Source organism: Citrus clementina, unplaced genomic scaffold (assembly GCF_000493195.1).
Source record: "Citrus clementina cultivar Clemenules unplaced genomic scaffold, Citrus_clementina_v1.0 scaffold_6, whole genome shotgun sequence".
NCBI lineage: Eukaryota > Viridiplantae > Streptophyta > Magnoliopsida > Sapindales > Rutaceae > Citrus > Citrus x clementina.
Window position 1 is genome coordinate 20,650,032 of NW_006262139.1, and position 17,558 is coordinate 20,667,589.

General features: G+C 34.4%; 3 protein-coding genes and 1 non-coding gene across 6 annotated transcripts; 2 read left to right on the forward strand and 2 right to left on the reverse strand.

Moving 5' to 3' along the window:
• Window positions 1-2,481: 2,481 nt before the first annotated feature.
• Window positions 2,482-4,352, reverse strand: LOC18040062 (protein YIPF5 homolog). Its single transcript, XM_006430166.2, has one exon. It carries the CDS (start codon window positions 4,154-4,156, stop codon window positions 3,410-3,412), a length of 747 nt encoding a protein of 248 aa, XP_006430229.1. The 5' UTR covers window positions 4,157-4,352; the 3' UTR covers window positions 2,482-3,409.
• Window positions 4,353-5,403: 1,051 nt separating this feature from the next.
• Window positions 5,404-9,378, forward strand: LOC18039131 (CAAX prenyl protease 2). Of its 2 annotated transcripts, XM_006430167.2 has the most exons (8): window positions 5,404-5,852; window positions 6,446-6,505; window positions 6,710-6,922; window positions 7,323-7,434; window positions 7,964-8,035; window positions 8,159-8,221; window positions 8,588-8,665; window positions 9,095-9,378. In XM_006430167.2, exons 1-8 carry the CDS (start codon window positions 5,640-5,642, stop codon window positions 9,226-9,228), a joined length of 945 nt encoding a protein of 314 aa, XP_006430230.1. In that variant the 5' UTR covers window positions 5,404-5,639; the 3' UTR covers window positions 9,229-9,378. The 2 variants fall into 2 exon arrangements, with proteins under 2 accessions (XP_006430230.1, XP_024037855.1); XM_024182087.1 differs by lacking the exon at window positions 8,588-8,665.
• A 294-nt stretch (window positions 9,379-9,672) lies between these two features.
• TRNAD-GUC lies at window positions 9,673-9,744 on the forward strand. The gene has a single exon. It is a non-coding gene; the product is annotated as a tRNA-Asp (tRNA).
• Window positions 9,745-12,688: 2,944 nt separating this feature from the next.
• Window positions 12,689-14,598, reverse strand: LOC18039132 (protein LITTLE ZIPPER 4). 2 transcript variants are annotated; one of them, XM_024182305.1, is made up of 2 exons: window positions 14,396-14,598; window positions 12,689-13,209 (listed from the first exon to the last, which is right to left on the reverse strand). In XM_024182305.1, the coding sequence occupies exon 2, from the start codon at window positions 13,161-13,163 to the stop codon at window positions 12,939-12,941; it is 225 nt and encodes a 74-aa protein (XP_024038073.1). In that variant the 5' UTR covers window positions 13,164-13,209; window positions 14,396-14,598; the 3' UTR covers window positions 12,689-12,938. The 2 variants fall into 2 exon arrangements, with proteins under 2 accessions (XP_024038073.1, XP_024038074.1); XM_024182306.1 differs by lacking the exon at window positions 14,396-14,598 and adding an exon at window positions 13,541-14,083.
• Window positions 14,599-17,558: the final 2,960 nt, after the last annotated feature.

Here is a 17,558-nt window from a genome sequence, read left to right on the forward strand (position 1 = left end):
GGATATTAGATTTAGAGGTCGCTTTTCAAATCATTTATATTATTTTCCAGTTGCAGCTGCAATGAGATGCAATCTTAACGCACTGCTGACATAGGCTTTTATCTCAAAGTTAAAAGTAAATTTATTCCCCCCCCCCCCCTCTCTTTTAAATATTTAAAAAAAAATTGTTATTTCGATATCTTAAATGAAGATGCATTTTGTAAGTTTTTTTTTTCTTCAAAACATTGTAAAGATTTTTTTTTTTGTTTTGGGCGAAAGACACCTTGAGGTCCACGACTCTTAAAGTTTTCCCCTAAAAAGTCACTTGAACCTCAAAACCTTCGTCATTTTTAAAATGGTAAAATTCGAACTACCCACTTAAAGTGATAATTTTCAATCTATTCTTAAAAATGTAAAAAAAAAAATTAATTTATTCTTTAAATATTATTATTTTTTTTTTTGGTCTTATCCACGAGGTATCCTGGGGAGGGCCCCAACTGTGGGAGACACCTTTAAGCCCGTACCACAACCCAGACTAGAAGTCCCCGCTCGAACCGGGAGGCACAGGTTCTCCCAACAAAGACGACTTCCCTGCGACTCAAACTGGGGAGCAAACCCAGTCAAGCCACTTAAGGGGACTCCATTGCCAGTGGAGCCAACACTTTGTTGGTTAAATATTATTATTTTGAATAACTGACTCACATTAACTTTCTAAAATACGGATATAAGGATTTTTATTAATAAAATCATCTTTATCATCTAACTAAAAATATGTCAAACTTAAGGGGAATTAAAATTTATCCTTTTTAAAAGTAATAATATTTCCGGAGTAAATTAATTTTTTTACACTTTTAAGGAATAGATTGAAAATTACCACGCTATGTGGGAGTAATTCAAAATTTTCTCTTTTAAAATTGATCATACAAATTCTCTTTTAGGGAATTTCTTCGGTTTTGAATGGAAACTAAGGACTTTATAGCACATTAATTTTGGTCACATGATAGTACATTAATATCCTGATCTTCACCTCCAGAAACTTCAATTAAAAGATAAATAATTTTTTCCCTCATTATTAAAAACTTTTTTTTATTCCTCATTTCATTTGTATGCGTCATTGGAATTGAAGTCATAACCACAAAATGTAACGCAAGCAGCACTGTTTGAAAATAGAAACTTGTTAATAACAGAAAAGCAAAGGGATCTAACTTTGTTATTTGGTTAAGGAATTGTTGATTCACATTCACCAAAATCTTGAAATAGAAGTCAGCAGAAGTAGACCTAACCACTTCAACAGAACAAAATGTTTTTACATTTTCTTTTAAATCTTTAAATGAAAGAAGTATGTAGAGTCACAACCACCGGTACTTTCTTTTCCTACAACACCATTATCGACATTCTCAAATCAAGTTTAGCCAGCAACAAACATTATAAGCACGAAGAGTTCTCAATTTGATCAATGACTTTTCATATGAAATATGATTAAACTTATTTAAACAATAGGTAAATGTAACACAAATCTCCCTCTCATTCAAGACAGTGATCTAAAATGCATATTTTTATTTGCCCATCATTGAACACAACAAAATAACAAATATCAACCCCTGCAGACTGCACTGCATAAACTAAACTACACAGGGTGATCCTCAATACATATCTAAAGACGCGAAAAGAAATTCCGCCTTTAAGAAGCCACAGCGTCCCAATTAACCTATATTAAAAAAATATATATCTAAAAAAATTCATAGAGAAGAGATGACAAAAGATGGATTCTCCCTCAATATTGTCAACAAATTCTGGGAAAAGTCTCTCTTAATGAAGCAAAATAACTAAATTTCTGCAGGCCCAACAAAGGGTTGAACATTAATCAGAATAAAGAGCTTCACTAATCTGTTTATCATCTTTTTCCAGCGACTAAAATGTGCTTCAATATTTTGATGCTGCAAACTCCAATTGAACAAACTCATCCTAGCCTAGTAGATCAGAAATACCTTAAAAATTAGTTCTAAAAAATAGTATTAAAGCGAAATCACAAGCCTGCTAGCAAGCAATAATTGCGGGGAAACAGGAAACAGGGACAATAGTCAAGCACAGCAAATTTCAGCCACCCTAGAGCAACAAAACACTCCAATAAGTTAGCAATGGGAACACCCTCCCTTAAGAATGCAATGCTGCGAACTAAAGATTACTTTCAAAACCTCACAAGTTTTTGACAAATGATACAAAAGCAAACTCACATGTAGAAGACTTTGCCCTGATCCATGCACCAAATGTCAATAAATAAATGACAAAAGTTCAGAAAGAATAAATCAACCATACAAGAAGTAGTCACATTATGCTATGATCCTGATGTAACGAAAGAGACAATTCAGGGATCATGCAGAACCTAATGCAACTTGCAGGGAAGCAAATATTACTTCTATGATAGAACATAATAGAAATCAGTGAAATTGGTAATTATGAAAAGAAAATATATTCGTAAAATTAAAATAACATAAAAAAGACGATGACTTCCAAGTCCTTTGTCAAATAAAACTAAGTTTCACAATTTGGTCCGAAATTAACTATTCCAGAGCCATTGTGATGCTTCATAATGTTCTTTAACATACAACAAATTAGCAGAAGCAACAATGTCTATATAATCTAGGCTATAACATTCCAGAGATTGAAATAACATAAAGAAATCCAGCTAATCTAGAGGCACAGTGGCTTAAAGCCCACAGGGGACAATGTAGAACAGAAAATAAAAATGAACTGAGCTTACACACATAAACTATTAACAAATGAAGAGGCAAATTATCAGACAAACCAACCTGAAATGAAAGGAAGAGATGGTTCTATTACCAAAACAGATTAGTCAGTTCAAACAACCATGTTAACGACAATTGAGAGAATACCTTGTCCAGGTTCAAGAGAAAACAAGTCAGCATGCTGGGATGGGCAACTATTGGTTTTTGGTTAAGGGAACTGATGTGTTGGTTTATTTTACTCTCAAACCAAACCAATAAAATTGAACAAATGAACCGAATCAAAACTAAAAGGCAAAAGGAAAAGTTTCCAGAACAAGTTAATGCAGCTTTTGCATGGGACATTCACAAAGTGAAGCTAAAATCTGAATCAATCTTGAAGTCGAATTTAGCATTTACTTTGTTAATATTCAGATGATCAAAATTCGCCATCCAGAACCAAAACTTGTAACTCCATAAGAAAATTCATATGCATCCCATCAGTGATTTTCTTTGAGCTTAACATATTCAATTCAATATCATGAGCACGTGCAGAGATAAAAACATGTCTTTTCACCTAATGATATCGAGAGTGATTCACTCACAGCTATAAAAACACTGCATTAATCTAAAATCACATCACAAATCCCCTAAATTCAATGCAAAATTCCAATTCATCCAATGCCAACCAATAACTCACTCGCTCATCAAAATATAACAAGAAGTGAAAACAGTGTGTAAATCAAGAAACAAGCATACGCAATCAACCCGCGGTGTTCCTCTCCTCCATCAGCCAACGAAACCATCAGATTCGTGGAAGCCCTCGCCGCCCACAGCACAAACACCGCGGACACGGCAAACCGAATCGCCCCACCCTGCGGCAAGAACAGAGAAAATGCCGCTAGGATCACCACCGGTAGCATACAGTAACCAACCACGCTGGTACACGTGTGCAAGTCAAGATTCCCATTACGTCCCGCTAGCATGTTAAAAACAACATACAAAAAGATCGACGAGACCACGATCCAACCAAGAATCACCCCGAATTGAAGCTTGCCAGCGAGGAGTTGAAAGAGTCCGAATGAAAGGTAAAGTACAATCGGGCCGGATAGATCCGAACCTTTGTGAACCGTCGGATTTACACGAAACGGATTTAAAATTGACTTTGTCTTTTTCCAGATTTGGTCTGGGTGGATACCGAGCTCGTCGAGTAGAGGCTCTTCGTCGTCGAATGACGCGGACCCACCGGCTGACGTGGAAGTGGAAATTGGACCACCGTAGGACGCCGGAGTTGCGGAACCGATATCGAAGGACATGAAGGGGATCGCGGAGCTCGCAGGGCGGTTGGGCTGAAACGGCGCCGTTGGGACCCGGCGCTGGTTAATGTTGCCGGCGGTGGTAGGATTGCCGCCCGAAGGGAATACTACCGGTGGGACCGAAAATTCCTTCGTCATCGTTACCTCAAATCCTTTTGGGGATTCAAATTAGGGTTTGGTTTGATTAATTGAATGAATTCCTCCCTTCGCTTGGGGTTTTCTTACGAGTTAAGAAGACGGACGTGCGATGAGCGTTTTTACGGCGAGTGAATCTGATTCTATATTGGAGTGTGTGAAGGGTAATTTGGACCTTTCGTGTCAATTTTTCGGCACCACCTGGCACGATTATTGGCTTTTAACCGTGCGAGATCGACAGAGTGACGTTTTCCGCGTTTCGAAATTACGTTACGACCTGTCTAAAATAGATACGTTTCCACTTTTATCCTGTCTCATTTCATTAAAACTGTATAATTTTCACGTTAAGTGAGCCGATAAATTCAGAGTTTACTACATTATAAAATTACAGGTCCAATACCGTTGTTCTTGTCGAGAAAAATACGATAGTACCTCCCATTAAACACCGCAATTATTAATAGTACACAAGGAAATGCCACTTATCGCAAACTTTAACGCAATTTTATTTGCCAAAATGTCTTAAATTAACATATAATAAATTTGTGCGTTTTCAAGATAATTTATTACATCATCTTTATTTAGGATCATGAATTTTAAAAGTAAAAATATAAAACTAATTAGGTATTCTATCCGTGTGTAGACTACGATCAATGTATATATTTGCAACATCATGTCCCGTCGAGTGTGGAATTATACATTGGTATGTCTTTATAAAGTCTTTATAAGGTATCACTTATGTTGACATTTTATGTATAGAGTGAAAATGTAGAATATTTTGTTGTATCTTTACTAAAAGTAAAATTAAACATTATAAATTATAGATAAAAATTAATGATAAAATAAGTAGTCTTCACTTCAAATAACGTCTCTTTTCAAAATTTTTAATTGAGACTTTCAATATTCTTTAGCTAAATTGGATGGGAACTCTTTACTCTACTTACCTTCAAAATTATTACAAACTTGAATTTTTCTTTATAATAAATTAGTATCTACCACCCACGATAGTCTTAAGTAAATTAGAAACTGTTAATTTTAAATTATCTTTTATAAATGGATTATTTTAAAATTACACATTTTATTTTTAAAAATTTCAATTTAATCCTCATTTTCAAAAAAAAAAAAAAAATTTCGTTCACATATCCTATTTTTCCTACTGAAACTTGTAAAACTGCGACTTTTATTAAAATATCATTGGAAATTAGGCATCACGCTGATAATATCCCAAATTTCATTTTTTATATTTCGTAAGCGACTCACATCTCATCGGGCGGTTTGCTGGACCGAGCCAGGAACAACCCTCCTAAGCAAGAATTGAAGAAGATACCAAGAGTCCGAGTACAAACAACCACAAAAGCACTTTCGGCTTTCCTTTGAAAACCCAACCAGCCTGCCCTGGTTATTCAACTTCAAAGCAAACGCAGCCCAATCATCTCCATTGCCCTTCCCCTCAATCTCTTGGGTTTGTTTGTGGAAGCTGACGCCAAACATGGAACAAGAAACAGAAGCTTATGTTTCTAAAGCGGCGGCGCTGATGGCCTGCGTATTAATGACGTTGTCATACGTTGGCATTCTCTATGCTCCTACTCTGATCTTGCGGCTCCCACCTCCTGCTTCTCTCAAGCATTATCTGATCCGACGATTCATATGCGCTGCCATTTCTTCTATCATCTCGCTTATCTTCTCTGCTCTCATCCTCCCCGTAAGTTTTTTTCCCTGAAATTTGTCCATACAGTTCTTGTTATTATCATCGACTGGATATTGAGTTGCAAAGAAGCAGCGCATGATCAGCGGTGGCACTTTTGTAATTTTCACTTTTCAAACTTATTATGCTGAGTTTACATTAGCTATAAATGTAGCTTGTCTTAGTGTGTATTCGTGAGTTCTTGGGATTTCAAATAGCTAGAAGCAATTTTGCTGCTTTTTTTTGGGGTGGGGGGGTGGAGGGTTTGGAAATTCAGAACAGTTCTTCTAGAAGATAGGTGCTTAATAAGAATGAGCTTCTGGGGCTAAAATTCTTTTTCTCAAAAGTGCTTGTTACAGAAGTACTCCAAGTTGTGACTCTTTGATATATGCTTTGGTTTCGCAATTCCATTTCTGTTTTGTGGATATCTTGCATCAGTTTGGCATCATTTTTCAGTGTGATGCTTCAAATATGATTATTTTTTCTTTAAAAGGGAAAGAAATAAGTCTCTGTTAATTGTGCTCTAATGTGCTTGTTATCTGCTGCCTTTTTTTTTTTTTCCCCCGCTTGTTGTCTGAAGCTGACAGTTTCAAAATATTTTGTAATGATAGATAAGAAGCTGGGAGACATCAAATGTATTAGGTGTTTATGGTATTCGAGCAGACCATATGGTGAGTGAGAAAAGTTAGATTGATATTTGATAACATGAACTCTCTTCTTTTAACCATTGTAAAGTGAGTATTGGGTGCTTGGAAGGATCCATTTGTTTGCCCATGGTAATTATTTTTTTAATACTGTTGTATGGTCTGCAGATTGGAAAAGGGTGACTGATTGCTAAATTTGCATGCTGAAATGCAATTTTATGTATGAAACAGTGGCAAGCTGCGGTCTTTCCGCTTTTCCTGACGTCTTTAATGTATGCTGGAAGCATGGTCCTGAAGTCCTTGTTATTGTTGAATTCATGGACAACGGATATGAATAATAGTGGAGGACTTTCTTTAGGCTGTATCAAAATTGTGCTGTGGTCACTCCGTGCTCAGATGTTTGCTGTTGCATCCAATATTCTGGCATGGCGTAATTTTGTTGTGGTGAGTTTGTTTTCCATTTCTATATTTTGATCTTTTGGTTGATTGTAAATAATCTTAATAGGTGTCCTAAGGGTGTGTTTCACGATACCTGTGTTTTACCAAAGAAATGGTCAAGTCATATCTATGTGTATATAAATTTACATAGATTGATATAAGTTTTGGTGTATCTTTTATTTGACATGTTTATCTTCTTCTTTTTGGACAATGAAAATATTGTACATAGGATGGGAATAGATGAGAGTCCTGTGTTCTGCCTGTAATTGGTTTTATCATAGAGGATTCATTAATTTACAAGTTCCATTCACCCCTGATGTTCTTTGATCAATTGTAATAGTATTCATCGAATGGGGAAATTCAAATGAGTTCCCCTTTCAGCTCTTGACAATACTTTATTGAACAGGCACCATTGACAGAGGAGTTGGTGTTCAGGGCATGTATGATACCGCTACTTCTCTGTGGAGGATTCAAGATAAATACTATCATTTTTCTCTGCCCTGTTTTCTTTAGCTTGGGTAAGTTGATTACTTTTTTAAGATACTAAAATTCTTGTTTGATCTGTCTGTATCTTTAGTAACATTTATTTACCCTATGCTTTTACAAAGCCCCTCCAACTTGTCGAATGGGTAAATATTCCACTCTTTTAATTTATTGCATAAAATTATGGTATAAAAGTGCAATTAAAAACCCTTGCAGATCACGCAAGGCGAATTTAATCAATGATTATTACTTTACTGGATAAGTTGGTAGAAATATCTAACTGGATAGGCTAAATTATTCCATGATTTAAATGGATTGTCGTGTTAGTACCAGTCTTAACTCATTAATCGAATTTAGCGAATGATGACTGCTGCAGTGGTAGTAGCAGTTTGTCGCTTATCATTTCCTCAATGTTACCTTTTATATGTAGTCTATACTTTCTGCATTTATTGTTTCAGCTTCTGTTACATATATTTAGTAACATACCTACATTTTATTTACCTATGTTTTGTTTGAGGTGGTTTATTCTCTGACCGGTCTCTTTGTATGATCTTTACTTTGCAGCTCATTTGAACCATCTAATGGAGATCTACAGCGCTCAAAACTTTAGCCTGCTAAAAGCCTCTATGATTGTGGGTATGTACTAATTTTCACTCTTTGCTCTGTTTCTGTTATTCTACCCAGTAGAGTAGGCTGCTTGATATTCTTCCTTCTTCTGTTTTGTTAATCATAATCGAACATCTTGTGAATATATGTCAGGTCTTCAGCTTGGTTACACTGTGGTCTTTGGCTGGTATGCTTCGTTTTTGTTCATTCGAACCGGTGAGTTATTGTTTATGAGTTAGTCTTATGGCCATTTACTTGTAGCATTTTCTCATCAATTCCCGATTTTGAGGAATGAGGATGTTTTGGATGGACATGCATATTTATTCTGTTGTCAATACTTTTTTTATTAGCAATAATTAATTTTGTCAGCTGCATCTTTAAATCATGTAGTAACTGTGTCAAAAATTAACTGGCTGGTAAACATTGTTGCTATTGTAGGCGACAAGGTCACTTATACTTTTAGCTATTTTTGAGATTTAGAATTTAGATTATTCTTTTATATCAGGTTGCTCAATTTAGCTTTGCCTTGCTAACTCTTAACACAGTCACATATTGTATTTATTTATTTACTTATTTTTGCAGGACATCTTGCTGCACCATTAATTGCTCATATATTTTGCAATTATATGGGACTGCCTGTGGTATTTGCACGAAATAGAGGTGCGAGTAATCCTAGTGAACCATATTTCTTGATGATTCTATATAATATTGTGCATCATATTCAGATGTAGGATGTGTTAAACTTTATAAATCTTAGTTTAGTTGATCATTATTTATGGTTCTTAGTTTTCTGATAATTGCGTTCTGTTGTGCTTTCTTAAATTTCTGACCAAGTTCGAAATAAGTGTCTTAAGGTTGTGGTCATGGTATTGGTCTGCAATTTTATATCTCGGGGATGGTGTAGTATTATCATGCAGTTTCTTGGTCTTTGCAGTACTGCTAGTGGTATTTGATCTTCTATTATCATTTGCCTGTCTGGGATTAAAGGGCCAATTGTAACAATTTAAGTCACGCACGGTTGTATCTCCCTCTATACCATCTGTTCTGTCAAACCTCAACCTAATCTTATTAATTTTCCCCCTTTTTCAGGATTAGTGAGTGTAGCATTTGTAGCAGGAATGGTGGCTTTCTTGTGGCTTCTTTTTCCAATCACTCGGCCTGATTTGTATAACGACAGAACAAACAATTGCAGATGTTTGCACGGATATTGTTCATGGAACTAAACTTTCAGGAAATGGACTTTGATGTACATTCATCTGATTTAGTTGTTAAGGGAAATGAAAACAAGAATGATAACACTTAGCTACATACTTTCTTATGCCTCTTGTATTGTTTCTATTTTCTAAAGCCTACACCGTTTGCCTCCGATTACTCTTGCTAACAACATTGGTCTTCATGGATTTGCATAATAGACCTCGATTCGACTTTCAAATAAATTCACAATGTTCCTATTGAAGTCATCATAACTTGTATGTATATAAAAATAAAAAATAAAAAAAGAATCCACACTTAGAATTTTCAGTACCATTGCTTCCAATCTCAACTAATGAGGCAAAAGAAATGGAACGCGGCCATTCATATGAAATGTTGATATGCGTTTAAAGCTTGTGCATTAATGCAACAATTTTGAAAATTATATATGTTGTAGAACCACCACCAACAACAAAGTCGTTGTAGTATAGTGGTGAGTATTCCCGCCTGTCACGCGGGTGACCCGGGTTCGATCCCCGGCAACGGCGGTATGGCCTCTTTTTGGAAAGTGAAAAGTCCGCGATCTGCAGTTGAAAACGCGCGATTTCAACCTTTCTAAATCTGAACTTTCCCTCCTTATTTTTTTTGTTTTTTATTTTATTCTCAGCATCCAAACAGAAAAATGATTCTCCAACGCGACTGCAAGTTCGCTTTGAATCTCAAATCTCAAAACAATACTCGAAATGCTCCCCTTGATATATAAGGTGATTTTATTACTCAAATCTCCTTTCAATTGACGTTACATGCGGATCATGTAATGAATTAAAATTCTCATTGAATGTGCGTTCTATTTCTTTTTAACCCGAATCCTTTGTTCATCAAACTATAATTATTCTTTCTACTTTGCTTCTGTTTAGTATCTATTGCTTAATTGATTGGATTCGAACTTTTTGAATTCTTTTCAATGATACGGAAAATTTTCGCCACAGATATTACATGGTGATTTGCTAATTAAAAATTAATATTACTGATTTTAATTTGTTTCAACTAATCATGACTTTATGAGGTTATTACTAATATATCTACTTGATATTGTTTAATGTTGAAGTTTCAGTGCCATGTCTTAACATGATCAAGGAGGTCGTTTGAATTTGAATTTAGTTTCCCTAATACCTATAAAACCACTCCATAGCTTAAAATTTCACTTTATAAGTAATTCTTACGAATCAATGAGGCCAGCATCGGTATATTTCTAGCTACAGTACGTTTTATCAATTCACTGAATACCAGTTGATATATTATTACCATGCTGCACAGCATATGTAATGCAGGACCAATGGTTACAAGTAATACCAGAAGCAGAACAGCCCAAACGGTCGCATATTCCTTTCAGGGGTCAGCATTCACTGCCCAGGTACCGATTTGGGCTTGCTTCCATTAATTGTTGACAGTAATATATGATTTTATGATCTCATCCACGGGGAAAATTGTGGAATTGGTTGTCTTGGAAGTTTAGTTGAAAGTGTCCTCCTGTACAGATTGGTAATTGTTTAACTTACAAGGTGCCAATGAATGATCTTACTATCACGTACAGACATATGATTTTCACTCATTGTTTTCCTCCCATAGAAACTTGGAGAGTATTTTACCCTTTACCATCTAATTATGAATTCTTGTAAGCATAAACCTTGTTCTTAGAATCTTCAAGTTCTCTCAGAAGTCAGAACCCACTATGTAATCTTCTTTCGATTAGAATTGTGGCAAGGGCCAGAGTCTAGGTCACCTACTACAGTAGTACAATGATGTGGTAAAATAAGATTTTAAAGCGACCATATCTTAAGTAGTAAATTTGCTACCTACTTCCTAGCTATTTCTCTCTTTCATTTTTTTTTCCTTTTCAAAATTTTCTTCTTTTGTTTGGTTATGAGAGCCTGAGTTCTCCTTGTCAGCTAATCCTTTACTAGTTCTTCCACGGAGATTTTGTTAATGATAGCTGGATCCTTTCAGCTCTCTTATTGACTTGCTGAGTTGGTTTCTCAGCTCCAATGAGTAGATTTGGACTTGGTGGCCACATCAGGGGTCAGTCAAGTTTGAGTCTGTAAGAGGCCTTAGGGTCTTTTGGATACATTTGAGTTTTGATAAGACAATTATTTATTTATATTATCTCATCTCACACGGTTTTGCCTTTATAGTCAACCAAGCTTATGCCATGACAATATAAGATGAAGGCATGAGTCTATAACATGTCTTTGATCTTGACATTGTGACTTACTTTTTTCCAAACTTAAATCAATCCTCATTGACTTTCTGGTTTGAATCTGATGACGTTGCCAGTGATTAGATCCTCCCATCACTCTCTTCACACAGAATCTTATAAGTTATAATGTCCTGTTTTGTACACGGGTCCTTCTACATTTACAATCTTTACAAGTTTGTTTTAAATTATCGGTCATTTTTTTCCCCTTTTACTCTTTGTTAGTCGTTACAATTCTTGAGTTTCATTCTACACGTCTCAAATTAAGGCATAAATTCATAAATGAAATGTACGGTAAATTTCTGACTAGTAATAGAAAACTCGTGACAAATAAGAATAAAAGACTTCTCTGTAGTAGTAGTATTAGTCTCCCTTCCTTGTATTTTCCCCTCAAAGTAAGAGGGCAAAGTTGAAAAGGTTCAACTGTTAGGCCCTGCACCCAAGCCATGCCAATTAGCATTTGTTTATCTGCATATTGATATATATATGCTTCTACACTGGCCCTCATCATACTGCAAATAACTTGGCGTAGTTGCCTGTATCGAGTATTTGCCGTTTGATAAGCCTGTATCGAGTATTTGCCGTTTGATAAGTGAACTTATGGTCTTGCCACTGTCTTCATATGTGTCCCTTTTTTAATTTAAGAAAAACAATTATAAAACAAATGCTAATGCTGCATCATTCGAGATTTTATGTTTTTCCCCCCATTTACTCTGATTAAGTCTTAACATTCTTTCAGGCATTAATTTGTGAAAAAATTTGAGCTAGTGTAGTAGAACTGTAGATTGTTTAATGTTTTAATATTCAACTTTTTTTTAACATATATTTGAAAATATATTAAATCTAATAAAAAATTACAAAACCATTTTGAACAAGAGATTAAGTAAGTTATAGGAGGATATATAGAATTACTGTTAGTTATTTGCATATAATCATTGGTAGACAATGATTAATATTGGACTATGATTTAGTATTTCATTCAGTTGTTATTTTTCTTTTTGAACTTAATATTTCATTGAATTTAGACTTTTGATTATATTTGGGTCACGTGTATTGTCCTATTCCAAGCATAGACAGATTGCATTTTACTGTCTTACAGCAGCTTGTGATAATCATAAGGTAGTTGAAATAATGCATCCAAGAGATGTTTCTTAACCACTACATATTGAGAGAGAAGGAAAGAGAGAGAGATGAAACTGTAGATAACAATATCATATTTTCTTTCTAGCAGATAGCCTGATACATCTTTGTAGTTCAGAATTTTATATCTTAACCCCCTCCCCAAGAAAAGAAGATATACTAAAGATGAAAATAGAAGCAAAAGGAACCCTGATAGAAAGGTACTACAACTGTCCTATATAACTGAAACTAGAACCACTACTGTTTAACTATAGTTTTACACAAAAGGGAGCAATAGAGACTGTAGCTGGGGTCATGATAAAGGACGCATTTGGTGGGGTCATGATATATCTGTTTAATAGGAGGGAGTCAGGGTTTGCTAGAATTGGAAGGGTTTGTGTTGGAGCTGGAGCAGAGGTTGAGGTCAGGAATATTGTTTGGAGCTTTTGAGTTTCCATTGGCAAGTTTCTGTTTCAGTTCAGATAGAAGTGCTTGATTCTCCTGGTTAAGCAGCTGTGCTTTCTTCCTCAGCCTCTCATTCTCCTTCATTATGTAGCAGTTCTGTAGGTACAGCTTTGAGTTCAGCCTTTCCATGACTACGAAAAAAAGCACCTTTTCAAACTTCCTGTAGTATGTGCCCCTGAAAACGAAAAACACCGGTATCAGCAAAAAGTAGTTTAAGGTCATAGGTATCATTCTTTATTGTCAAACATATTATTCTACATTACTCTACAGCAGGAGACAATTTGGTTATACTATTTTCAAATCCATACTGAAATTAAAAATAATCTAGATATCTTTTTTCTTTGCATGAATATCTCCAACTAGAAAATATTTAAATATACAGCAAACGAGTGAAGGATATTCAAAACATTGCTAAATATGGTAAGGTGAGAGGAAAAAACTGTAGAACAAAAAAAGCTTAAAAATCTTTAAAAGATTTGAGTTAGTAACAACTTAAAAATATTTACCCAAAAGAGTGAAAACAAATTGAAGAGAAGACTTAGAAAGACAGAGTTAAACCGGTCAGTGTTAAGATGTTCTGAGGTTTCTTATTGAGTTAACCACTTTGCAAGAGGTAATTTTAACAACTGTTGTAGGAAAAGTAAATATTTCAGAGGAAAACAGAGCAAGGGACGGCTAAAGAATGACTTAATAGATTTGGACCACATAAGCTATAAATAGAGCAAATGTGATTGTCCGTGAAATGAAGAGAGAAGAAGTGTGGTTGGAATAAATGGTCGTCCAAATATGTACTCATGAAGGATGGTCTCTTTCGGTTGCCCATACATGGAAGAAAGGGATAAAAGATCATAAAAACAGTAGATTGAACTTGTGTTGTGTGTGTCTCAGTTCACATATGCGTATGTGACTGTGTTATCTCTGTAAGTAGATATGACTTGCCCTTTATATTTATGTAAAAGAATCTGCCATTCTATCCTCTTAAACAAAAAGAGAATGTGCCGAAAGTTGTTATAAAACAGAAGAAACAAGAGACAGACAAAGACACCATGAATAAAAAGCAAAGAAAATCAAATGTTGGAGAATCCAAGAGAAGAAGGAAACATTTCAAATAAAATATAAAATAAAAAAGAAAAGACATTCCCTCCTCAAAATGAGGTAACAAGACAGAAAAAGTAAAGAAACCGCAAGTCCCAACACTGTGAACCTCCTCTTCTTGTTTGTGATAATCTAGCATATATATATATAAACATGTTGTTGACCATGTCTACAACCTTCTTAGTGAAAGAAAACAGAGAGAAGAAGAAGAAGAAGAAGAAGAGGTGGGGGCCTCTTTATTTCTTTATGCTTTCAAAAAAGATCACCTTTTAGAAGGTGGGTTGGTTGGTTAGAGAGCTTTGGGTGGCCGAGGAAGCTTTTCTATGCCTCTGGTTTCTAACAACTAGTAGCAGCAGTTAAAAGAGAAAAAGACTAATTGTGTTGTGAAGTGAGGGACAAAGCGAACAAAGGGAGGCCTCGTAATATATAGAGCAAAAGCTAAAGACAGAGAAGGCAAATGCAAAGGGCAAGAAAGAAAGAAAGGGGGGGAAAAAAATAATAGAGAGAGACGCACACACATTGCCTTCTCTCATCTGACACAACAATCATTCATGTGTAAGCATGGAAGGCGGCCGGTTAAGGGCAAGGATTTAATGTTTTGGTTTTGTATGATGATGGGTATGGCGTCATATGAATGATGATGGGTCAGGGGTAGTTTTGTCACAAAGTAATAATTATGGGTATACGCGGGACAATTATGTGATTCTATTTTTTTTCTGGTGGCTATAGGAGCTTGTAAAGAGATAAAAGAAAAAAAATGATGATGGTGAGCTAGGCCGTCCCCAAGATTCGCAATGATGGTTTGGATTGGGTTCGAACCATCATCACAGCACCACACCCCCCTCTCCCTCTCCCTCTCCCTCCTCTTCACTTCTTTCTTCATCATCAATTCTCTTTTGTTTTGTTTTTATTTCCTATTCCTATTTCCATTTCCTTGCTTTCTTTGATTTTGTTTCTTGGTTTGGCACCTGTTGGTAATAATCATTCTTTTGCCGTAATGCAATGTTTCTTTGTTGAAACTTCAAAATGGCGGTTTTGTGCATTGAGAGACTAAAAGTAAAAAATTACTCCACCACTTGTTCCGGGCTTTATGGTTCACAACTTCACATGTATTGTTTTCACGAATTATGCCTACATTTGTAGGTTGCCATCCCCGGTTATTTCTATACGTAGGGTTCAATTTGGAATTATGTTAAGTTTTCTAGACTCTCTCAAATTCAAGGTATGATTACTAAGATATAATGTCACCATAAACTTGTTCAATAATGTGATTGGAGGGAAAAGCTTGGTGAACTTTGAATCTAGTACCTTCTAACAAAAGTATTTAAATTCTATTAAAAAAATAATCGACCTTTTTAAATTATTGATCTAAATTATTCTTACAAATTTAAAAGAAAATCTTCTGCGATATCAAGAAATTTATAATGCTTAGTGAAATTTACAAGTGAATATATATATATATTAAAATTTCATATAAGTAAAGCTTTTATACTTATTTAAAAGATTAGAGTGGTTTATTCAATAGACATAATTTCTAATTATAAGTTTATACAATGGGCTAATAGAATATAACCAAATGACAAATACTGCCCCCTATGGTTCTCCACTGTGCTGCACCATTGATGATGTTTGTTTTACGTTATTACAATCATCATTATAATATGTGGGTAGGATCATAAGTGAAAGCATTTTTTTGTTGGTGTGGCTAAATTTAGGGTGATTTTGAAATTGATAATAATAAGAATGGGTTGGAGACGAGTTGGGCCAGCCTCATGGGTTATGAGTGCCTTAGCGTGAAACATCATACTTGACAGGTGGTGTTTTGGATGAATCTATGGGCAAAATGGTCAAAAATTAAACTCCCATCGAGTCTTGCCCCTCGTGGAGCTCGTTCATTTAGCCATCAATCCCACTATTCGTACGTGTATGCAATAATTGTAACCTTCCAATTCCATTGGCTCTTTGCTTCTTATTTTACCTTTTTGCCATTAACGGTCCCTTGCTCCTCTTTCAAACCATATTTTCAAGTTTGACCATTCTTTTAAACCCCATGATTTTGAGGACAACCAAGTGTTAAGAGTTTTGATTATGGAGTAAAACTAGAATACTAACTATTCTAATTTTACAATTGGTGAAATTTTTTTATTCTATTTCTAAAATTAAAATATATATAACTACAAATTTAGTGAGAGTGGTATTTTAACGTGTTTTAATTAAAATACGAAATTTTTTATTAAATAATTACTTATTTAATGAATTGTAACATTACAATACTTTTACTACATATTGACTGTTAATTATGATAAATGTTATAAAATAAACATAAAAATATGACAGAGTTAATATATAAAATCAAAGATGTGTGAGCGCGCGTATATATGTTATTGTCAAATCTCATAATACATAGTAAATTATCGTTACTATTATTTATCTGTAGTTTGAAAAATACATGGGACAATATGTTATACATTGAACGGACAAGGAGGAACAAGCACGATGGCTTGTCTGCATTGTAATGGTCTTTAGCCAAACACAGAAGATTGGGACATTAGATTGCATTTTCATTTTAAATTTATTTTTCTTATGTTTGTAGTTTTTTCTTTTAAAAAAACAGAGAGAGAGAGAGAGGGAGACAGATATTTTATTTCATGCACGTGGACATGTATGATTTCCTTGCTTTATTTTATTGTACTTATTTTTCACTAGTCAAGCGTAATTTATTTTTTGTTTTCTATTTTCCTTAGAGGGCACGTGGGTAAGATTCATTTCTTTAAGTTGACCTTTAGCCCTTGACATTTAAATTACTGTTTTTATAATATCTAAAAATCTATTTGATAGTAAAATTTAAAAGAAAAAGAGGTAAATAGTTATTTTTTTAATTATTTATTTATTATAAAAAATATTTAAAAATAAAAAGTATAAAAAATCATATTATTAGTTTTTATTCACACTGGAACATGTATTTCTTTTTATTTATTTATATGATTTATTTAATTTTGAATAAATATGAATAAAATATATATTTAAAAGTAAAAGTAATACTATAAAATGCGGCCATAAAGATTATTAGTTATTATGAAAATAGTAAGATAACTGTATATATTACTTACAGAAAAGGATCAGGATCCTCTCCTGATCTGAGTACTCCTGATCTTTTATAGATCTTGTACCACTTGTGTTTTAGTGTTAGTGGATGATTATGATTTAACTACTTTTTCTTTTTAATTTATTAACCACCAATCATATTAATAGAATTTGCTCAGATGAAAATCAGATCAGGAGAGAATCCTAATCCTATAAAAAATTCATAATCACCTTTTGAATAATTAACCGAAAAATTAGAAAATGAATAAAATCATGTTATACTTTCCTAAGTGATTAGTAAGACATATATTCATTTTTTTAATCCTAAATATCGTTTGGGATTTT

What these genes read in the sequence shown, in the direction of transcription:
- LOC18040062 (XM_006430166.2), bottom strand. Translation starts at nt 4,156, where the DNA reads ATGACGAAGGAATTTTCGGTCCCACCGGTAGTATTCCCTTCGGGCGGC.
- LOC18039131 (XM_006430167.2), top strand. Translation starts at nt 5,640, where the DNA reads ATGGAACAAGAAACAGAAGCTTATGTTTCTAAAGCGGCGGCGCTGATG. An exon ending in AAAAGCCTCTATGATTGTGG is followed by an intron (nt 8,036 to 8,158) that starts GTATGTACTAAT and finishes AATATATGTCAG; the next exon opens with GTCTTCAGCTTGGTTACACT. An exon ending in GTTTTTGTTCATTCGAACCG is followed by an intron (nt 8,222 to 8,587) that starts GTGAGTTATTGT and finishes TTATTTTTGCAG; the next exon opens with GACATCTTGCTGCACCATTA.
- LOC18039132 (XM_024182305.1), bottom strand. Translation starts at nt 13,163, where the DNA reads ATGGAAAGGCTGAACTCAAAGCTGTACCTACAGAACTGCTACATAATG.